The sequence below is a fragment of the Corvus hawaiiensis genome, chromosome 3 (assembly GCF_020740725.1).
Source record: "Corvus hawaiiensis isolate bCorHaw1 chromosome 3, bCorHaw1.pri.cur, whole genome shotgun sequence".
Lineage (NCBI taxonomy): Eukaryota > Metazoa > Chordata > Aves > Passeriformes > Corvidae > Corvus > Corvus hawaiiensis.
This window is the reverse complement of record NC_063215.1, coordinates 9,410,985-9,428,016: the sequence shown is the minus strand read 5'-3', so window position 1 is coordinate 9,428,016 and position 17,032 is coordinate 9,410,985. Positions and strand designations below refer to the sequence as shown.

The 17,032-nt window shown below is 36.3% G+C and overlaps 1 protein-coding gene across 1 annotated transcript in view; it reads right to left on the bottom strand.

The window, feature by feature from the left end:
• The window catches only part of APOB (apolipoprotein B), a 35,858-nt gene extending 24,113 nt beyond the window's left edge, over positions 1 to 11,745 (bottom strand). The window contains 12 exon segments of the mRNA XM_048298939.1: positions 808 to 954; positions 1,095 to 1,212; positions 1,399 to 1,626; positions 2,409 to 2,628; positions 3,374 to 3,459; positions 3,649 to 3,773; positions 4,757 to 4,912; positions 5,097 to 5,250; positions 6,221 to 6,366; positions 7,222 to 7,337; positions 9,913 to 9,951; positions 11,624 to 11,745. Coding sequence (XP_048154896.1) covers positions 808 to 954; positions 1,095 to 1,212; positions 1,399 to 1,626; positions 2,409 to 2,628; positions 3,374 to 3,459; positions 3,649 to 3,773; positions 4,757 to 4,912; positions 5,097 to 5,250; positions 6,221 to 6,366; positions 7,222 to 7,337; positions 9,913 to 9,951; positions 11,624 to 11,681 — 1,593 coding nt within the window. The 5' untranslated portion in view covers positions 11,682 to 11,745.
• Between the last annotated feature and the right edge of the window lie 5,287 nt (positions 11,746 to 17,032).

Here is a 17,032-nt window from a genome sequence, read left to right as displayed (position 1 = left end):
TTTTCTTATTTTATACATACAGATCACATTTTTACTTTAGAGTTCTGATTTTCCATTGTTGGGAAACATAAATGCAGATAAATTTTCAAAATGTGAAAAGAAAAAAAATCATTCAATCTAGGAAAAGAAGGTGTTCAAAATCTACTGCTGCAGGAAAATTAAAAACATAGTTTAAAACTAATTAATAATTAAAAAATTCAAATTTATTAAACTGAAACTGAGGTTATGAATTTCAGGTGTTTCCAGTCTCCCAGACTTTTTAAGCCTTGTCTGGAAACAAAAGCATATATTTTAGAGAAGAAATCTGTTGATATTGAAACTATCTCACCATACTGAGCAGAAATGCTCTGTATAATGACACCCATTCTATAAGGGATGCTGTAATGTCACTGCATTGTAAACACACATCTACCCAGTACTGTTAACAATGACAATAAAATGCCAGCATAAAATAGGGACATGGTTTTTTCCTTAGTTAAACACATTTGAGTCTGGGCTAATTAATTGGTTAACATCACTTTTAAATAAGCAGAACCCCATTTCAGACACTAAAAGGAACAGATCCAAACTTCCCATTTAAACTATCTATGCAAAGAAACTAACTCAAAAGAGCAACACCCACTAAGTCAGGAGGCTTCTCAGATACACGTATGGAAATTTACTAAAGGGGCTCTGAAAAAGTTGGAGACAGCTAAAAGGGAGATAGCAGAGTCGGAATAATGGGAATAGCTTTGTATATTCAATAACTCCTGTGAAGAGTCAAGGTGACCTGAGAACAGTTTATCCTGGTTCTTGTGATCAATTTACCTCCTCAGCAATTGTCATTTTCCTGAATGCCTGGATGGCTGCTTTCTGAACTGAAAGTGATGCAGCTTCATTTCTGATACACGTCTTCAGAGAAGATTTCACACTGGGTTTAGCTTTCTCCATTACTGCACCCATGTTTCCAATAGCCTGTCAGTGATGAAAACACAGAAAGATGATAAACACTTCTTCTCCACCAAGAGAAGCAGAGTAATATATGTGATAATTAATATAATATAATACAGTAATATAATAATAGCCTGCATAAGGAAAGGAGGAAATAAAAATACCCGAAGTGTGAGGTATGTGAGTTCATCTTCCCCAGAACAATCAGTGCCAAGCAGGGATACCATGAAGTCTGCAACATCTGCTATTTCCTCTGTCACAATCTTCTTCTCATTGTAGAACCTAAAGAAATAGATAAACACATCAGAAACAGAAGAGGAAAATGGGAAATGTCTATATTTTATTCCTAAAGACAAAATTAATGAGAATAAAAATATCCCCTAAAAATGAACACTCTTGGGGGATACTCTAAGCACTGTAATGCTTCTTTGAGGTTATTTTGTACAATTGCATGCTATCATTACTTACTTAGTAACAGAATGACTTAAGCCATAAAATGAAGCTCTACTTGGCTGATACTGGGCCATGTTAAGAATTTCCCTTATTCTTTGTGGAGTTGGAGAAGGCAACAGTCCCAGGGTGTATGTGACCAGATCTGCCACGAGTGGATTCACGTTTCCAGTTCTCAGGATTTGAAGGATTCCACTGTAACACTCTGGAGTCCCACACTGGGCCAGGGCCTGGACGGTGACAGAGCTGAAAGGTGAAGAGATGACTTCTATTAATTAATTCCCTGTAGTTATCGCTGTATGTTGACCATTTGAAATAAACATTTGACAGGTTTATTAAGGTGTTTTAATATAAATGATGTAAGCTTATGTGTGACTGGAAGCAAATTATGAAACCGCTTACCAAAAGAAGCTTCTTAGTTTTACAAGTTATAGTAATAACACAATTAAATAAGAACAACAAGTAAGTATTAACAATATCATCATTAAATGGACATATATTTTTTTCCTTCAAAACAGAATTTTCCACAACTTTAAGTATTATAATCTACTTCATTGACCCAGACTAAGTCTCTAGTCCCTTTACAGATGGAGGACATAAAGAATATGTAAACTGGCTCAAGTCCAGCTTGGACAAAAGAGTAAGGGTGTGGAATGGAGGGCAGAGTCAGACTAAACAATAGTACTCTTCCATGTCTCCCAAAGTCTCACACTCAAAACTGTGTTCATTGCTGTAAGTCACACTTGGAAGTTCGGAATTACAGCCATTGTCCTTGAGCAAAACTGCATGAAAGATATTTGGCTATAATAACGCGTCCAAAGGATCGTGTCAGGCACACACAGTTGATTTTACACTCCCTCCCTTATTTTCCTCTCTGTATAGTTCTCATAATACTTATCTTTCTGAAAGCCACTCTTTACATCTAATACACCTCTAATTTATAATAATTGCAGCAAATCGTCAGCTATAGCATGGTTTTGCCATGGCACTGATGTGGTGTTCTTGCACTGTGAACTGCTGTAACATACCTTGAGGTTTCCATCATCTTTGGTACAAGTGGGCCAAGAGTGCTGTTATGCAAACTTCTCAGCCCAGAAACAAATCTGTAAAAGAGTCTTGCTCTCTGCTGGTTCTCCTGGGTGGCTGTAAGTTTCTGCAGTTCCTGCAGGGTTTTCAGAACAGCATCACCCTGCCTGGGGAGTTTGGCATCTGTACTTTCCAGTGCAAGTCCCTTCTCTTCCAGTGCATCTAGAAATTGGAAAAATTGCATTCTTTATGTCTTTATCAGGGAGTTATGTTAACTTTTATCTTTTGTCATACATTCTGAATAAATAAAAAGCCTGCACATTATTTTATATGATAACTGTAGAAGTTTAATAGCTGAACAGTTTACAAAAATAATGGCATGGAATTTAATATAATTGTCCAAAAAGTTGAATATTTGCATACATTCTTTTACATTTTCATGACAATTATTCCTTAACACCTCTTATATTAGCATAGTTTGCTTTTTCAACTTTTAATAAATATATGCTATAAGAAATATGTTATGACTGGGATTAACAACTGGAGGTCAGAAAAGTACATTTCAGAACAAAATATATAGTAATAATGGATTATTTACTTTGAGCACTGAAGCTAAAAGATGCATAAGAAATTACGGGTAGCTGAAAAGGGTTCATTAAACTAATTTCCAGTAAGACTAAAAGACTCTTCATGCAAATTATACCTTTTTAACTATAAAGAAGAATTCTAAAATTAAAATGGAAACACCAAGATTATTTTAAATTAGTGGTGTTTTTAAACTTCTCAGGTTTTCCCATTTTATACTCAAACTTTTTCCTTACTAAATTGATAAAATTTCCTTAAAAATTATGGATTTATTTTGTCCCCTCATCTTTAATTAATTCATTATAAAAAAAATTCACTAAAAAAATGTCCCTGTATTTATATTTCGTCTCTGTATTTATAATATTGAGAACTGCAGCTATACCTCCATCAAAATTTTTGTTAGTGATCTTTGGGGTATCTTCAAGCCTCAGGGTCTGGTTGACCTCTGTCATCACACCATAGCGATTCCTAGGAAAGAAAGAAAAAAAATCAGTGCTTTAGTTGAGTCCAAATGTTTTTGGGAGGTCTTGACATGCCTCCTGCCTTCTTAAAACCAAAACGTATATCTAGGGATGAAGTCAGGACAAAATGTGACACATCACCATTTAAAATGGATATTTGTAAATAAAGGGTAATGATAAATAGTGAACAACCTACTTGTATGAGGAAGGCAGAAACAGGTGTTTTTCACTGCAGACAGCATCTCTTATGTGCCTTTTCTTTGCATCAATATTGTAATGACAGAACTGAGTGCTCTTCAGAAGGGTAGACAGTGGGTTGTTCTATAAAATAAACAATTTGGCAGTCTGAGCAGAATAGGAAACAATGATAGTTTGAAAGGCAGACACAGTTTTACTGTAAGATTAACAGTTATATATTGGAAACGAAGGTGCATAACTGGAATCATTCTTACACAAAGACAAAATTGTGCCAGTAACAATCTTTAGACTTTAGTCTCTTCTCAGGCAAAAATCCCACTGAAATGTTCCCTCAGGCCATATTGAGGTGTTTGGGTTAGTAGTTACTTCATGATTGATCCCCTGCTGCCTACAACAAAGGCTCCTTCATAAAACCAATTTGTAATTTTTGGAGTAGTTCAGTCCCCTGTTAACAACTGATGCTCTCTTTAATTTCAGTCTCATGACACAAATTTTAAAGACTTCTACAACAAGCTGTAGAAGTGGCAGAAATTATAAAATGTGTTTTCAGCATTATATGAAATAATATTTTTGGTTTTTAGTTAAAACACCCAAAAGCACAGATTCCATCATATCAGAAAGAAATCTGACAATATTCGTGCAAGCAATTGCATCTGATCATTGTGGATTAACAGGTAGACTGAACAGTTTGTCAAACCACTTACTTCAGGGCATTAGAGCCCTCTCCTCCTGGACATCACACACACTTTAGAGTTTTGGTGGACTCCATGTTTTAGATAAAATTGGACTTTTGAAAATTTTGACCCACAAAACTAAAAATTTGGCTATGCTCTGATAGGTTATCAAATAATTAACAGTACTAACTCCATATATGAAAAGCTCTCCTTCGAAAAAGAGAAGAACGTGAAAGAAGGTAATTACATGCTTGCTCTGCATCTGTTTTTCTCTACTGATGGCCAACAATACCGCAGTCTGATCTAATGGAAGGGTGCAGAAAAACTAAGTTTTCAGAAAATAAATATAAAACTTAGTCATGGTAGTAGTTGTTTATTGTTTTAAGTGCTGGTGTGCATGTTACATTATATAATTTTTAATGGCATACTTACTAGTCCTTTTACAATGGCAATAGGGCTGACATGATCTCTGATGGGACTGAAGTTGTCGCAGCCTTTCAGGTATCTGGTAATTGAAATATCTTCTGCAACATTTCCTTTTCTGGATTTGAATTCAACTTCACTGTCACACTTTCCGTATACTGTATCCTGGAAAGAGAAAAGAAGTCAGCATCTCTGCTCAGGTTGTCAGACATTTTCTGATCTAGTTGAAAGGCACCCTTTCTGATCTGAATGTCCAGGCCTTTTGAAAATGATATTCAGGAATAACTCTATCTAGGTGAGCTTTTTCCATTGGTTAACACAATAAAGTGAATGCTTTCAAAAGACCTACCATTGGAATTGTTTTTATGTTTTCCACTGTTTCTGTTGGCACAAGGAGAGCTGAGATGATACCTCTCTTGAGATTCAGTACATTCAGAGGCTCATCCTTCTCTGGATACAGCTTGACTTTTGTTCCATCCTGAATGCTGAATTTTAGCTCATTCCTGTCCCCCAGGAAAACAACATTAGTATGAAATCGTATAAAAGCCACACACTGAAGAACATGTTATCAATAACCTGCTGGGCTATAGATAAAACATCATGTTTATCTTGGTCTGTCATTATTTACTATTCACTGCTGTTACTCACAGAAAGTATTACGAGTAACGCAGCAAAATTCTAACCAAGGACATTTTGATTTCACCAGATTACATCATCTAAGGGCAAGCAAATACCAAGAGCAATGGCTGAAATTTGGAATTGCATAAATTCGGAGAGGAGATAAGTAAATTTTTAGAATGAGGCAATTATTAACTACTGCAACAGGCTACAAAATGATAGGAAGGATTCTCTACTAGTTGGAGTCTTTAAATAAAACCTTAATTGTTTCCTGTATGACTACTGAGGCACTGAAAGAAGCATGAAGATGCATGACTGAAATATGCACTGAGAAGCACTAGAGACTAGCTGGGTCGAGGGAGTAGAAGAAATTAGTTACAAAAGCAGATAAGTAAGGAAAAGATTAGCTACACAGGCCATTAGAGATTGGGAGTGGAAATCTGGACTTCAGTCTCAAATGCCTTTCTGTTGCACAGTCTGTTAGCAAAGGAAAATGATCTTAAACCAGCTGCATGCAGCCATTTGAGTATGTGCTTACAAGAAGGAACAATAATTACACTTGCAATAATCTTTTGGGGCACTACCCAACAACTTTCTGATGTAGATGACAGAAATGAAGATGCCATTCCAGGTGAAAATGCTGTATGTAAAAAAGCCTTCCCTACTGGCAATTGGGAACTATGTTAGCCCTAAAGTGTATCAGGGAGAATTTTGTTGTGGAACCAGCTTATAAATCTACCATGTTATCATGAAATGTGTTCCATGCCTAGGAAAACATAATCAAGGTGGACTGTTGACACTGCAGCCTGTTCCATGTTAAGGTCACAAGTACTGATGACAATTGATATTGCTTACTCAGACATGGCATTTGCAAACTCCTCAGAGTTCTTGGACTTCTTCAGAATAGCCCTTCCCTCAGTGTCAACTCCAAATGTCTCCCTCAGGGAGCAATGCATTGTCCTCAGGATGAAGCGGCATAGCTGGGGTACCTCCAGTTCAACCTGAAAACACAAATAATATATGTTTTTCTTTTTTGCATTATCACATTTCCAGGATCACCCAGTTACTGCTTAGAAAATTCCTTGGGTTTTGTAAAGTGTCAGGATCACCTCGCTACCAGCTGTTAGGAAATACTCCAAAGTGCTCTAAATAGCTTAAGGTAACTCCACAAAGAAGATATGAGGGCAAGTACTTGCTTGGCTAATGGCATGGAGCAACATGGTAAATGAGCAACTTAGTTTCTGAGAATTTCAAGTATTAGAACTGTATGAAAACTTGAGTCATTACACTGATCAATGTTTAGACTCTATCAGAATAATATGTGCTAAATAAAAAATATATTTTTCCCAGTTACTCCATTTCAGGAAAAAAAACCCTCAAAACCAAGACCATGATAAGAAAGTTTTGGGCAAGATAAGGTGACGTTGGGTAGTTAAACGGCCTATGGGACCTTTTACTTCTACAGCCCTGGTTCTGTCTTGAGATACCATCATCAGGCTCTCATGTTGTCTTCATGGCACCAATGACTCATTTTAATTGAGCTTCTAGAATTGTTTAACGGACATTGGTAGACTGAGCCTGGGAGTGAAGGAAAACTGAAGTACCAGGTCTTGCCCCTTTCTCATGTAAAGTTACACCAGATTGGGATTGAAATGCACTGGCACAGAGGTATGAAGGACTTCTGCCATCCTCAGTGCCCCCTGTGTAGAACAGGGAGGTCTTCATGATTCTCAGTATCTTCCCTTCAAAAGGATGATCTTGTTTGGAAAAACACTGAAGGATGCTCCCCAGCTGCCAGCTCCCATGTTGTAAAGTACACAGTCCCCAGCTGGGTGTATTTACTCCTCTTTGCCTACCTTGCACGTGATCTTTGAACCGCTCCGAGAATCTGATGTTCCTGTGATCCCACTTGATGTCTCTGCTTCATATGAATAAACATATTTTCTGAGCGGTTTAAATCTGATTGCATCCTCTGCAATTGGGAAAATGAGAGTGGTTTTATGACCTGGGTAGGATATACATGTGTAATCCTTACAGTACATGCTTAGTGTTGTGTAACTAAAATGAATGCCACAAAGAAGAAGCATGAAGATCCATGATCCCACTATTTCCTTTTACGGAATATCTTTCAGACAGAGAAGTGATGCCTTCATGTCAGCTGGATACTTTCTGAAGCATAAAACAAAACTTGTGGGGCCAGCATAATTTTTGGGGTGCACTGCTCAGATGGGATCTGACAGTGTGACCCCACCTGTCCTTCAAATCATGCCCAACAAGCAAATGAGAAAAACGAGAAAACTTAAAAGTGTGAAACTGTTTTAAAAATTACCCTATGGCTTCTAAATTGACCCTATCAAATTTTAATTTTCAAATTGGTAATAAAAAGATTCCTTTCAGCTCAGATTTTTCCGTCATAATGCAAATACAAGGAGCTGCTTTACCAATCACATGATGGAGACCAAAAGCAAAACATCACAGAAAGAGACAGAACACCAAAACTACCATTCTTCAATATCATTTCACCTGAATTTATGGAGGATCTTTCTGCCTCAGATTCTCTGAAATATTATTTACTCTAATTCACTTCTTAGATCAGAAAATTTTTCTAGGGCAGACTATTTGTAAGGGATATAAGCTTCATTTACATGAAAAGCATCCAGAACAAGGGAAAAGCACTAAATTATGCCTAAGACTACTGCAGGAGGGAGTATTTCCAGAGGTGTTTCTCTTTCTATCAAAGGAAGCCCCAAAACCTAATAGGCTTCCTCAAAAGAATGACTTTCACTTGTCTTTAACCTCTCCCTGTTGCCCTCAGAGCCAATCATCTATAATTTTAAACCCTGCAAGCAGGAATGAATGTGGTAATAGAAATATAAAGAAAAAAATAGTGTCAAATACAGAGATATAAGATATTCCTTTGGTGTCTGGAATGAGTAACATAAGCCAAACAATATCTTCAATCACAATCCACTCCCACTAAAACTGCAGGCATTGTTTGAAGCTAAAGATGCCGACCAAGCACTTGAAGTGCCTGTGTTGGAGCAGTCTAGAGCAATCTGAACCAGAAATTACTATTCCTTTGGTTTAGACTGAGCAACTCACCGGAACTGTGATTCTGTTGTGATCCTGAATGAAAAGCAATTTCCTAAATTGCTCCTCTGTAGTTATTTGTAACTACCTGACCATATTGGAGTCCTGATCTACTTTTATAGAAAAAACAAAGATCGGTAATCCCACTGTAAACCCAAATGCCCACCATCAAATCTGTATGACTTTGACTGCTTATGCCTGCACGAATGTAGGTTACTCTTCTTTTATAAAATCTTTGTCAGAGGCCAATGGCAATGTTAACCTTGTCCTTTATGTCACACCATTTAATACACAGGAAAGACAACAGCATAGTACTATAAATCTCTTATTTCCTCTCAGCACTATCACTTTTACAAGCTTTACATACTTTAATAGTGGTTTAGCTGAGATTATTTTCATGTAATTGCTAAACAAAATTATTTTAATAAATACTAGCTGTCATACAGTAATCAGCATCTTACAAACATTTGAAAACTTAATTAAATTATCTATTTAACCCTAAAATTAGCTGCTAACCCTGTCACTTTTGGCTACCCTGATCTATAGCTGTACTCAGAAAAATTTGCAACACCAGTATCTACATTGCTAAAGTGAAAATTTTTGCTTCATATCCTATTTTCAAACAGAAATCAATGAAAAAGGAATAGAGAAATGATAAGCTTAGAAATACAAATAAGAAATAATTTATTGTATCAAAAAATAAACAAGAAATTGGCAATGAAGCCCAGCAGTCTTTGAGGTGTTTCAGTCATCTGAAGTAAACCAAACTGCCTGGAGATGGTGCTAAAGCACCCAACAAAGGAAAAAAAACCCTGAAGACAAAGAACAAACTCATTTAGTACTTTGACCCTGTGGTGGAACATTATGTATCTAACCGAGCAGTCAGGGCCAGTCAGAGTTCATTATAAAGATAGTGCATAAAGTCAGCACTTCCTTACTCTTGGCTTGTTTAAAGAAATTTCTGTCCTTGCTGACAGAGTTGATGATTTATTCTACAGGTATTTAGTTAGATATCTAAGTGCAATTCTGTGGGCTTAGCGGCAGCTGTGAAGGGTAAATAAAATGTTGAGATTTAGTCCACATTGAAGTGCAGTGTACATAACCTCACAGTTAAAGCTTCACATCTGATAACCAGAGATTACTAGATTAAGGAATTTGAATTTGACAATTAAGAAATAAATAAATGAAAAAACACAAACCCACAAACCCTATGGAAAGCAGTTTCTTAATGGGAACTTTAAGAAACTCAACCTCAGCTTGTCCATCCTTAGGAAAGTCTTAAAGTTATTTGAACCAAGCCTAATGGATAATTGAATACTTAAAATAAATGGCAAGGACTTTAGAATATTACCATCACTTTCATTTAAGTTATTTCAGAAGAAAAGTCAGGCTTTGAAAGATTTATTCATTAAAATAGTGGCATAAGATAATGAAAGGAAATGCAAGAAAATACTTACTTGAACATCCTGGATTTCCACTTTCAGGTGATTCTTCTTCTGTAAAAAACCCAAACAAACAAGCATTAAAAGCTGGAAAAGCAGTTTACAAAAAAAGTTTGTAAAACAAGGGCTATGAATATATAAATGTAAATACTTCATTTACTAATACTACATTACAATGCTACATAAGACCTTTTTAATTCATACAAACTTCTGATATAGTTTGGCCATAGATATAAGTAACAAAGCTACCATTAACATTGACAGGACAGAGCCAAATCTAAAGGGAGGTAAAAGTAGTTGCCTTGATATAGAACTAAAACCTCAGAATAGGATCTTTAATCACTGAATTAAATTAGTTTGACTTAAGCTGAGAAGGATCAGTATTTTTTAAAGCTGATTTATTTTATATTATGCAAAATAGTTTGTAAATGATGGGTACAAAATGTAGAGGTAGACAGATGATATGTACCATATAACACATTTTACTTTTTAATTTTAGTCTATTTGACCACACAAAAATACTGCAAAATGGATAAATGGCTATACTTTGGTTTTTGTATATTTAAAAAAGGATAACTTTGAAGGTTAATACTAAAATTCTCTGCCAATAAATTTTTTCTGAATATTGAGAGTTCATTCTTTGGAGGAAAAGAATGCTGGTTGGAAGCCTATTCAAGTTAAAAAGAATCATTTGCTCCAATCAGTCTTAGATATGTTCCATATGACTGTATTAAAATAAAATAAAATATAATAAAATTAAATTAAACATAATCTAGTAATTTTTTTGCATTTATTGGATGCTATGTCATTCTTTGGGACATCACACATGAAGACCAGCACTTTCACAATGTTCTCTGCACACTTTCCAAGTTTTCATTCTGGAAATTCTAAGTAGACCACTCTATAGAAATAGACTGCAACATTAGTCACAGTAACAACAATAGCATCAGAAATACTACTATTGCTCTTAAAATAAAATTAATAATATTATAAATAACCATATTTGTCTAGCAATAAATTTGTGTAATGTCAGTCAGCAACAGAATATTAGTTTAACAAAGATGTATTTATGATGAATTAGATCTGAATATAAAACCAGATCTGCATAATTAGCTCTGGAATCGCTTTTCTCTTTAAGCCCCCTGAAGCCTTAGTTAACACTACAGCGCTGTATTCGAAAAAGCCACTTCTTGGGAAGCAAGGATAGCTCACAATCCATAGCACCATATTGCTCTCAGTTGTCTTTTCTGATCTTAGGAAAAAACCCCTCTACTGGCCTACCCCTTTTACCGATGAGTGTGTCCCTTCAATACAAAATAATGTATTTCAAATAGCCTGCCAAATATAATTTGCTTTACTGCTCTCTCTCTTCACGTTTGCTGGAAAATAGGTTAGCAACAGCTGGTCTAAGTCTGCATGGTATCTCCAAGCTACAGTAGCTCCATGACGGTTTAAAAGGACAATGCTACAGAAAAACAGTGGATGCCTTACAAATTGCAAAATAAATTAAATCTGTTCAAAAGCCACCAGGCAACATCCATGACTTTTCTACACTGGGATCCTCCTTTGACTGCCCATTCCTATGAAGGGAAGAGATGATATCTTTGCCACACTGAACCTTTCTAATTCTATAAGCCATTGTCTTTTCAATTTTTTAAAATATTTTTGTTTTAATGGGCTCATAAATAAAGCAGCACAGAGCACTGACATAAAAGAGAGTACTTACGTGTGAGAACACCACTGCTGAGCAGCAGGGAGAGCAGCAAGAGCTGCACAGGGCCCATGGTGAGCCCCGATCTCTCTTGCTGCTCTTTCTTTTCTCTTTTTTCTTTCCTCTTCAAGTCTTCCCTGCTGCCTCAGAGGGAGAGTGAGCCTTCTGACTTGGACCTCCATTTATATAGTCTGTAGCAAGCAGCTGAGTCAAACAGTTTAGAAAGCTCAGAGCAAATTGCCAAAGGTCCAAAGGTGAGAGTCCCAGATCCTCACTGTGCTCCACACCATGCCCTGCTTTGGTTACTGATAGTCACAGAAACATTTAGGTTGGAAAAAACCTCTAAGATCATCAAGCTAACCTCCAGTAAACTGGGGATTCTCCAGTTAGCCAGGACTGCTCATAAATGATTGACAGTGGCTCAGTGAGCATTCCTGCTGGCTCCCCATCCTTCCTCCTCTGCGAATCGAAAACTATCATTTTGTGAACTCCATGATTTCATGATGAATCCAAACACTCCTAAAACACAGGGCTATCTAAATACCTTTCCTTCCTTACTTCCCCTTCTGAAGAGTTTAGAACCCTCCATATTATGGCAGTCCAGCAACTGAAGTCATCCCACCATGTTCCCATGATGGCCACTATATCATGGATTCCCTGCTGCACAACAGCTTCCAGCTTCTCCTGGTTGTTATCCATGCTGTGCGCATTGGTGTAGATGCACCTGAATTGTGCTTCTGGTCCTGAGGGGAGAAGCTCTAATTCCTATGTGCTCATTCTCAGGTGCATCCACTGTTTCTAATGCATCAACGACTGTTTGTGTCTTTGCTGCCACAAAAGCGGATCTCTACGCCCTAACTCCACTGAGACGGCAGATCAAAGGACTGTGGCAGGATACGGTCCCTCAAACACTGGCATGCTGCCCCCAGGCTTATCCGAAGGCAGAAGACTGAGCTGGAGATAAGTCACTCTTCCAGTTCACTGGTCTTTTCCTTAAGCAGAGTTTTAAGGGCAAAATTCCCCAGCTACAGACTCTAATAATGTATTCAAATAAATGTACCACATCTACATAAGAATGATTACAATGCATAAGTTAGACATGAAAGAAATTATCACTGCATCATACTTTAGTATAGAAGTTGAGAGGCTTAAAAATATAAGTACTTGAAAAAATGAGAATATTGTGCAACTAGTGGCAGGAGATTGAAAGTTTTTTTTCCTTTGGAACAAAATTTGTCATATGCCTTTTAAAAAATATTTTACTTTGACTTGCAATATTCAGGTAAACCAGGTCGTGCCTATGTTGGAAGTAAGCTCTGTACAATTCTTTTGTTTCCTTATTTTTAGATTCAATTTTTTGTTTGCTAATAACAGCAAAAATATGAAAACAAGATGATAAATTTTGTCTGAATGAAGAAGATAAACCAATGAAGAAGATAAACTTGACGAAAATGCAAACAAAACCCCCTTTTAAGGGTTATGTATATTGGCAAAAAAGACAGGGCTTATGTCATGAGAAATTCTAGTAGTTTGAATTCTTTCTCTATTCATATTTATCAAAGCTAACTGCAGTCAAAAAATTGACTGTGGAAATATTTAAGAACATTTTGTTCAGTAAATTTAATTTTCATATATCTGATCAAATGGAAATGTTTTGACATTCACATATTTAGATATTTTTCCTTAGCTTGTTGAATCAAAAATCAAATTTTGGCTTAGCTAAGCAGTAATTTCTATAACCCTGCAATGTTAGTATTTTACCATACATCAGGGTAGTTATCTTTAAAGTCTCATATTTCTTCCTACCCTTTCTCTCTTGGACTTAATAGCTGGATTACATTTCCCAGGGTGCACTGAGATCATGTAACTCCTAACATCAGATGGAGCTCAGCCAAATGGTAACCACTGATGTATGATGGCGTTTATTTTCCAATAAGGGAGGCACCTGTCTTGTAATCAGGATTTTGTCTGATGACATTAACAAAAGTATGCCATTTCATAGACATTTCTTGCAGAAATTCCTTTTGTGGATTCATCAGTGTTGGAGGCATCAGAAAAAAAGAATTTCTTTGATTTCACCATTTTGGTTTCTGTCCTTGGCTTATACCAAACACAGATACAATAAATCAATAACAGATTTTTATTTTTCACTTCCAAAAAGCAACCATTTTTTGTTTACTTTTGTGTCCACAGCTGCCCCAATATATGTGCTTTGATACGTAAAAATAATTTTACCTTATAGTATGATTGTACCAAAGAGACTGCACAAAGATAGCATTTTGTTCATAGCATTTGATTCAAACATAAAGGTTTTGACTATTTCTTAAAATCTATTTACTTGTTCACTGTAGCACTGCAGATAAATAGAGCTCTGGAGTGCCCAACACTCAGAGTTAGCTATTTCCCTATTTTGCCTGCGTCTCCTCACTGCCTTCATGTGGTTATTTGGGATGAAGTTGAACCTGACTGTACTAATATCATGCTGCATGGCTATAAAAAGACTACAAAAGTTATGACTCAGCCCATAAGCATGCAGGTAACATGAGTGCACTGTGACAGGTTTATACTGCTGCATTACCTAGTGTCCTGGTTTTGGCTGGGAGAGAGTTAATTTCCTTCTTAGTAGCTGGTGCAGTGCCACAAAGCCCATTGCTCTGAGCATCCATCAGACATCCTGTGTATGGACTAAATCAATGGTCTTATGAAATGTAGGAACTAGGACAATATTTCTGATATGCTGAATTAATTTTATACAGAGAGACAATTTGTTTGTGTATATTATGGATGTGCAAAATCTCTGATGTGCTGTGGAAGCCTTAGCAATTGTGGAATTATTAAATGTATACAGTTAAACAAAAAGCCCATCTAACACTCAAACTTTAACTGAGCCTATTAAACTTATTTGGGTTTAAATGTTGTTTCTAAGCCACGTTGTACATTAACACTTTATTTTTGAAAACTCTTAGTTGTAGTTCTCCTGACATTCTGAATCTAGATTTGTTTCTAAAAAGAAAAACTTATTTTATGAAACTCTGTCTTCAGACTTCAACTTTTTCTGCAACTACACAAAGAAATCTGCATCAAATCACTCATCTGAAACTGAATTCACTCCTTCCTACACTTGTGTCTTTCAGTAAAGAAGCTACTTTTGTCGTGTCTGTTTTGGCAATGCCAACAATGGTTTTCTTAACATTAATATAATTAGAGAAAATCCATTAACCTTTAATTATATCTTCTATAGTTTATATTTCATATATATATATATAATATATATTACGTATATGTATTTATTATATACATGACATGATATATCATAGAACATAGTCTTTTCATCTGCTTGGTGATACTGAGAACTTTTTTGTCTCTTACTGGAGATTGGTCAGATGTTTTGACAGTACTGTTAGGAGAGGTTATTGCATACTCTTAGGATAAGATTTCTTCAACTCATTGAAACACTTTATTAAGTTTTGCATCTCATTTTCATTCAATGACTTTTGCAAGAAAACAAAATAGACAGTTTTTAGAAGCCTTATGGTTGGTACTAAATTACTTATATTCCTTCCTACTTATATTCTAAAGAATCCTTTTGTCTTTGCTTCTGTCCCTCTCTCTTCTCTTTTTTCTCTCCTTCCTTCTTTTCTCTCCTTTTTCTTCCTTCTTTCTTCTTTTCTCTTCTAAGAAATATACCCACTATACGGTGTTCAAATTTATTTTTATCTCATTCAGGTCAAGGCCCAGCACTTCTGTTATTTGGGAAACATTGGTCTCAGTCTTCTGCTGTGTTTCCCAGCTCACAGTGTCATCTGTTTAGGTCTTAGCATGTCACTCATCAGAGAAAAATGGTTGTATTTTCTGGTGAAACACCTATGGTGTTAACTATAACCCAGTGGCAATTGGGGGAAACTGTGTCTCCCCAAGGAGGTGTTGGAGGTGCATAAACATACTCTCTGTTTGTCTAAGAACTGCTGCCAGAAGCCTGCTGAGGCATCAAGAGTAGAAAAATATTTGCCATAAGCCATATCCTCCAGAATTTCTCTCCTTGTAGGTAGTGGAAAATGTCTCCTCTTTACAAATTTATTTAGTTCTTTTGAGTATATTCTTGGGCAAAGGGTCTGACTTCTCTTAGCACTAACCAGAAAATGTACTGAATCCTTTGAACATTTTATTCATACTCTCCTTTCAAAGTATTAAACCTCCTCAGTTCCTTCAGTTTGTTTTGTCATTAGGCAAATAAATTTGCTTTCCAAAACTGTGGTAGGTGGGATCTCTAAATTCAGTTTCGAATTTTGCCAAGAGATTCCTACAAAGACGTTGCACACCTGTAATTTATTCTCTCTCATCAACAAGGTGACATCATGAAGTGCTTGATGTATTTCTAAACCAGCATTTTTTCCCCATTTCTTTCTTATTTGTCCATACTTTCCATTCAAATGCTTGCTTTTAAGCTCACCACTGGAAGACTAATCATGTATTGTCTCTATTAGTATTAATAATACTGCGTCTGGTACAGATGTTCAGTGCATCTGCAAAAAAGGTAAGACTAAGAAATAACCCATTTACTCTCACAAGGACAATCTGGGGATTTCCTGTAGTAAAATTACATGCTGCTGTTCTAGTAAGTTCCATTGAACCAGTGGCATTTTGTCATCCTTTCTGTCCGGGTTGTAATGTTTTAGTATTGCCTGCCTTGCCAAAATATTGTACTCATGACATAAGTGGTTCAGTGAGCCATGGTTTTGGAGAACTCCAACTTGAAACTCTGTGCACCTTTTCATTCATCTCTCCCATGGTTTCAATCCTCCATCATTTTCATACTGCTGGAGCTCATGCTGTCTCCACAGGCTTTCATGTACACAGGATGCCATACCTGCCTGCAAAATTCTAACTGCTTTCCCAAAATTACTTCACACCACCACTGTGCTTTCTATGATCCTTTTCCTCATCTCCTCATCTGGCCAATTCTCAGAGACTCAATTTGTTTTCCAGACTCAAAGGTTGAATCCACCAAAACAGAAACAGTTTCTTTCTTTAGGTTCTGGTGTTTTTAAAAAATGATTATTGTTATTTCTTTTCAAATATTTATCTGCCACATGTCAATTTTCTACAGAACACCATGTTCCTCAAAGAAGCACACTATAGTAAAATACTGAGCCTTCTGCACTTCAATTAAATGGAAGCTCTGAATGTAAGAATTATCATTTATAGTAATACTGCCTTGCTGTTTTTCTTTTTGCTGGCTTCTGCTGCTCACAAATACACTGAGGAGTAATGTTTAAATATTTTCCAGTTGTTTTGGGAGGCTCATTTTTTCCACCACTCTGAGCAGTTAATTTTTCTTTCTGCTTTTGAGAACTGTTCAATAATTATTCAAAGTCAAAGAGTCTGACAGGTTTGTTTCACTCTCTCTGAGCTGATCCATCAATT